This window comes from Vanessa cardui, chromosome 2 (genome assembly GCF_905220365.1).
Source record: "Vanessa cardui chromosome 2, ilVanCard2.1, whole genome shotgun sequence".
Taxonomy (NCBI): domain Eukaryota; kingdom Metazoa; phylum Arthropoda; class Insecta; order Lepidoptera; family Nymphalidae; genus Vanessa; species Vanessa cardui.
The window spans coordinates 10,252,789-10,259,001 of NC_061124.1; the positions used below are offsets into that span (position 1 = coordinate 10,252,789).

The 6,213-nt window shown below is 32.0% G+C and overlaps 1 protein-coding gene across 1 annotated transcript; it reads left to right on the plus strand.

Annotated features, from left to right (window-relative positions):
- Window positions 1–820: 820 nt before the first annotated feature.
- Window positions 821–3,621, plus strand: LOC124541853 (cholinesterase 1-like). The gene is made up of 3 exons (XM_047119765.1): window positions 821–1,157; window positions 1,843–3,113; window positions 3,349–3,621. Exons 1-3 carry the CDS (start codon window positions 978–980, stop codon window positions 3,551–3,553), a joined length of 1,656 nt encoding a protein of 551 aa, XP_046975721.1. The 5' UTR covers window positions 821–977; the 3' UTR covers window positions 3,554–3,621.
- The last annotated feature ends 2,592 nt before the right edge of the window (window positions 3,622–6,213 follow it).

Here is a 6,213-nt window from a genome sequence, read left to right on the forward strand (position 1 = left end):
TTTATTCACATTAACAGGTACATGTCGTTGACCTTGCTCAATACCGATAAATTTGTCAATCAGAAACTTCAACGCCTTGTCCTGTGCTAATCTGTCAGATGATAAGGGGTTTGCTTTGCGATACAAGTATACTCGTACTGATTACGTGAAAAAAATCGTTAAATAGATATTTGGCAACATTAAGCCGAATGACTTTCTAATAGTGTTACTTAACGAAAAATATCAATGAATTCAAAAGGTACTCGTCATATTTATTTTTGTTACTTTTAATTGATTTATGTTTTATTTGAAACAAGAAGGGAATACTTTTTCTCATGTGGGTTAATAAAGGTGGTTAGGGTTAGGTGGTTAGGTAAATAATAGACTATTTTCTTAAAAACTTGCATATAATTGCTATTTGAAATGAATAAGGTTTAGCCTATAAAAATCATCGGTAATTCAACAATTAGCATTTAGTTTGTTGAAGCGAATTTTCTTGCTTTTAGAGATTTGCTCGCGGCGATCATATTTATGTATATTTTTGACTGTCTGGCTAGTCACTTCGAATTTATACATTTTAATTTAACACATCATTCAATTGACTCGTCGTAAATTTTCCTTATTTGAATGAACGAATAATATTTAATTAACACAAGTGAACTTTAAATTTATCAGAGTTGTTTACTTCAGTGACATAACATTCATAATGTACTACAATAACAAATCGTAGTAAAGTAGCATCTACTGTTAACTTGGTGATAACGAAACGATAGTATTCGAAGAAAACCGCTTACGTAATCGCTTGTCAGATCCGCCACAAAGGTAATATGATAAATATACACAGAGGACTTTTAAGTGTAACTGGTTATTTTTGTAAGCATACAGCGTTTGTACGATAATGACTTATATATAATAGGCGTCAGGCACAGATAATATTCAAAACAGCTTCGGTAATCTTCAGTGATTGAGTGTCTGCGGTACAAGCCTGCAGTGTGAACATGTATTGGCTTGCAATATTACCTTGTCTTTTACACTCAGTACTTTGTGCTGATCCTGAATCTCGCTTAGTGCAGCTGGATCAGGGCCCCGTGCGTGGATATAAAGATGTGAATGAAGGTGTATTTGTCTTCAACGGTATACCGTACGCCACGGCACCGACTGGGCGGGACAGATTTAAGGTAATTTATAGTAAAAATATATTTAATTCATACTCTTTTCTAAATTATGTATGTTAATTATTTAAAAATATTTTAAAGTATATTCTTATATTAAGCTTTCAGTCTAATTAAAAACATTATATATCCACTATGAATGATGTTATTCTAAATATACATTTCAAATGAAATTTTAATAATGTCTAATATCAACGAAAATAAACTGGTATCGCCTTGGAGCGATACATATGTAATAACACGACCAAAAATAATCATTATAATCAGTTCATAAACAAAAACTTTATACGCGGAAAAAATATATAGTATGTATGTCTATATATTTTTCCACGTATTACTTAACTACTTAATTCGTCTGTGTATGTAAATAGACGAATCAACACCTTCTTTTTTGTCCGTCATAAAGGAAGCCAAAACATTCGATTCGAATTTCTACGAATGATAATAGCAATATGCAATATTAGCACGTTGTTTTAAATTTTGTATCCAAAAATGTACTGTATTTTGCTGTCTGCAATGCCATGCTTTTCTACTTTTTGGCCGAAACTAATAATCTGTCTTTAGTAATGATTATACATGAGGTTGTATTCAGAATTCAATAAGTATAATGCTATGGTTACTATAACAAATTAGCTCATTTACGAGCATGTCCTAAAACGGATGCCGTATTAATTGCTATTATTTTTTCTAGGCTCCTCTACAACCACCCACCTGGTCTGAACCGTTCGAAGCTGTGGAAAAGAATATAAAATGCATTCAAGTCAATTATATGAATGGATCTCGCAACGACTTTCGAGAAAATTGTCTAATTGTCAACATTTACGTCCCCGAAAAAACTGACAGAAAACTTCCAGTCGTTGTTTATGTCCACGGGGGCGCTTATACAATAGGCTGGGGAAACATGATGCAACCCATACATTTAGTTAAGAGCAACAAAGTTATCGCAGTAACATTTAACTACAGGTTGGGAGCACTCGGATTCCTATGCTTAGGCACCAAAGATGTACCTGGTAATGCTGGTATGAAAGATCAAGTTGCCTTACTACGTTGGGTTAACAAAAATATTGCTAAATTTGGTGGAAATCCTGATGAAGTCACAATAGCAGGTTGTAGTGCTGGTTCATCCTCGGTAGATCTTCTCATGCTATCAAAAATGGCACAAGGTTTGTTTAAAAGGGTTATCCCAGAGAGTGGTGCAAATACTGCTGCGTTTAGTATCCAATCTGATCCCATTGAAAACGCTAAGGAGTACGCAAAACTGCTTCATTTTGAAAATGTGGAAGACTTCAACGCTTTAGAAGAATTTTACAAAACAGTATCCATGGGAGAAATAAATTCACCAAATATCATGCGAAGAAAAGATTCAATTTTTTTGATGTCTCCATGTGTGGAGCGCGATGTCGGTCAAGAACGATTTCTTGATGATAATCCAGTTCAGATATTAAAGACCGGCAATTATAACAAATTTCCTATGTTGTATGGATTTGTTGAAATGGAAGGATTATTCCGAATGCCTGTTTTTGATACTTGGAAGGATCAGATGAATGCAAAATTCTCAGATTTCCTCCCTCACGATTTAAAGTTCCCTAATGAAAGCGAAAAAGAACAAGTAGCAAACAAAATTAAACAATTTTATTTCGGCAATAAAGACGTGGGAGACGAAACGGTTCTTGGGTATATCAACTACTTCACAGATGTTATGTTTGCATACCCTACACTGAGATCAGTAAAGATGCACGTGGATAATGGAAATAACCAAATATATTTATACGAGTACTCGTTTGTAGATAACGATACCCCAATAATTCCACATACTAATATTCGAGGAGCGAATCATTGTGCTCAAGCCCAAGCCGTTTTTGATGGAATTTCGACTGAAAAGGATGAAAATTTAATTTCATCAGACTATAAAAAGGTTAAAGCAGTTTTAAGAGAATTGTGGTTAAATTTTATGACAACGGGGTGAGTACTATTAAACTTTTCTTATTTACACCTTTCATTTCATTTAATGAAATAGGTTATGGTAGGCTACAAAATTTAATTTATATAAAAATGACAATAAACTAATTCTATCTTGTGTATAAAAAAGGCACAATGAAATTGAGATAATAAATCATCATCATCATTCGTGATGACTAATTTCCATCATTTCATTGATGGGTACAGGGAATATATAAAGGTATTGTTTCTCTTCCAGACAACCAGTACCAGCTGATTCTAAGCTGCCTGCATGGCAGCCAGTGGGTTCGGACTGGTCACCACATATGTCCATCAATAGAACTTTAGAATTGAGAGGATCTTTGTTGAAGGAAAGGACGTTATTATGGGAAGAAATTTACGATAAATATTATCGTTTCCCATTAGAACCAACAGATCCTTCTTCCAAGAAAATTGGGATTTAAGGATTCAGTTAATTTGTATTATAAAATCTTAGGCATCTTAAAAATAAATAAACATAAATACTGAATTGGTTTTTAGTTTTTTTTTTATGTTTTAATTGACATTATAAGTTTTTCTCCGAATATTAGTTTGAGTTTTATACATGTATCGTTTTCAGAAGTTCAAGAGAAAAATACAATAACTTTAATTTGCCCCAACCTGGTTTTCTAGGGCTGAGGGATGTGCGGCCTTGTGAGCTAGTCACTAGAATGACGAGGTAGTAACAGTCAATTTTGCAAAATAAGCCTTGGTTTTACTTGGTCCTTGAACATATTGTTTGAAATGAAAAGAAAGTTCAAGTTGTTATTTTAATAAAATCTTGCGATCTTGAAATTCTTGAAATCTTTAATAGAATGTTGCGACTATGTATGTATTTTATCATAAAAAATATACTATAAAGATGTATCGAAGACATATTTGTATTAATAGTTACATCAGTATTAATAAAAGCTTGTTAAAATATGTTTTTTCAAGATAAATTAGAAACATTATAACAAAATAAAAATCCTATTGATGTTTAAATAATTTTTTTAAATTAATAATATATCAAGTTAAAAATTCGCCTTAGCTCAGAGCATTCAACTCAAGTATCTGTAATTCGACCTCGAAGTATGAACCTTTAAGAAGTAGAAGCTAATTCTAAAGACTATATAATACGAGGATACAGATGTAAAACATCGAAATCGATGGCTATTGAAACAATTTGTGATTAAAGGAAACCAATTATACAAAGTAAAAGTATTCGCGCTAAGCGCACATAAGGGGTAGGGTGTGGCGGTAACTCCTGGACCCTACATAAGAAAGCATAACGCAAAGGCGAAATTTAAGGCACACGGCCTTTATGACATATGAGTCGCCTTTATCTCCTTGTCCCATCAACAGTTTATCATGTGAATTGATTATACCAGAATGGAAGACTCATTCGAGAAGTCTAATAATTTAAGACAAGTTTAAAATGACATGTTCCTTGTGTAATTTAATTCTCTGTAATATCAAGTCTATCATATAATTCATCAATTACAAATAAATATTAGTATGTAAAAAAAAGATATGCGGTATGTGTTCTTATACTGACCGAAATCCTAGAATAGTAGAAAGGGTAAGAGAGCCATGCACGTGTTTTGTAAACAGACTAATAGAAAATAAGCTCGGACTACATACAGTCAAAATCATTCAAATCTCGACTTTCGTTGGATGTCAGGATGAAAAAAATAATAAAAAAATGGAATGTTTATTATATACATAAAAAAGTTTACCTATTGAAAATTTGTGCTATTGTTTTTGTTTTAATTGATAATTCAAATACTATGAGGCGAATTACGCTTTAAAATTATTTTTATATCAAAATCAAGTAAATGCTTATTTTATAAACACAATAGGTGGGAAAATTGAGTTATTAAAATTTTGCTTTGTTTAAGCATTTTTAACGTTGCAGTTTCGTAAATTTAAATCGTTTGTAAAAAATACATTGGTAGAATAAGCATATTATTCGATACAAGATTTTATAGATGATAAAAAAGCGTGGAGTTAATACCTGTTGACTTCCAAGCATGATATATTAATTTCAATAATTGTATTTAACTAACATGACTTTGTATTTTTTAAATGTTAAAAAAGAGTAACTACTGAGTTTTTTGCCGGTTCTTCTCGGTAGAATCTACTTTCCGAACCGGAGGTAGTTTCACTTAATTGTAAAATAAAGATTCAAAAGTTCTTGTAAAAGCCTACTTGAATAATGTTTATTTTGATTTTTTGATTTTACATCATTGATCTGCATCGAATATTTCCTTGATCTTTATTATTGTGTATTTGATTGTACCCATTTTCTAATAATATATCATGGTTGATTTTTTTTAGAACGTATGATGGTATTGAATTCAAATTTAGTCGAAATAACAATGTCATCGTGATAGCGACCTAACAGTCATTTTCGAATAACCTTTTCAACCGGAATATGCTCTGTAGTTATGACATTTTTAACTCTTGCATGGTGAATTGGCATTCGTTATCTTTTATGTATTTATAATATATTTGCTCCATTCATCGATCGAATTATAAAAATCGACGTGATATTTTGCTTCGAGTGTCTGTAAATCTGTTATGCCCGCATTCTTTCATGAATTTCGCGATAGTAGTCATTTTTCTGTACGGCTATAAAATTGATAGTGGAGTCACTCAAAGTTGCGGTATTGGTGTATAAAATTTGACTTCGCCGATTTTTTATTCAATTTTGCTTTACCAGCTTCTTGCCCACAAGATGCTATTTTTCCCCATCGAAGCTTTCATTTTGCTTCTTCTTATAAAATTCAATATATTTTTGACAATAACTTGCATGGGCATAACGAATTTAGTTTGCAGGTGAGATAATCATCCATCCAGTCGTTCGCTCGAAGCAGCTCTCAAAGTGGTTACTCTTCTGCTTATTTTTACATTTTCACCCAAATGTGAGTTCGTTTCCTATGATGAACCCAATTTTGCACATAGTATGCAACTATGCTTATCAGTCATGATACTAGTACATGGTTTATCGATATTTAAAACCTATAATAAATAAAAAGTAACAATATTTCATGCGTTTTATTCATTTTTACATATTTTTATTTTAATTGAATTTACCTTCAAT

Excerpts from the sequence above, each read along its gene's own strand:
- LOC124541853 (XM_047119765.1), top strand. The coding sequence starts at position 978 with ATGTATTGGCTTGCAATATTACCTTGTCTTTTACACTCAGTACTTTGT. Across the intron at positions 1,158-1,842 it reads CTGGGCGGGACAGATTTAAG|GCTCCTCTACAACCACCCAC; the intron begins GTAATTTATAGT and ends TATTTTTTCTAG. Across the intron at positions 3,114-3,348 it reads TTAAATTTTATGACAACGGG|ACAACCAGTACCAGCTGATT; the intron begins GTGAGTACTATT and ends TTTCTCTTCCAG.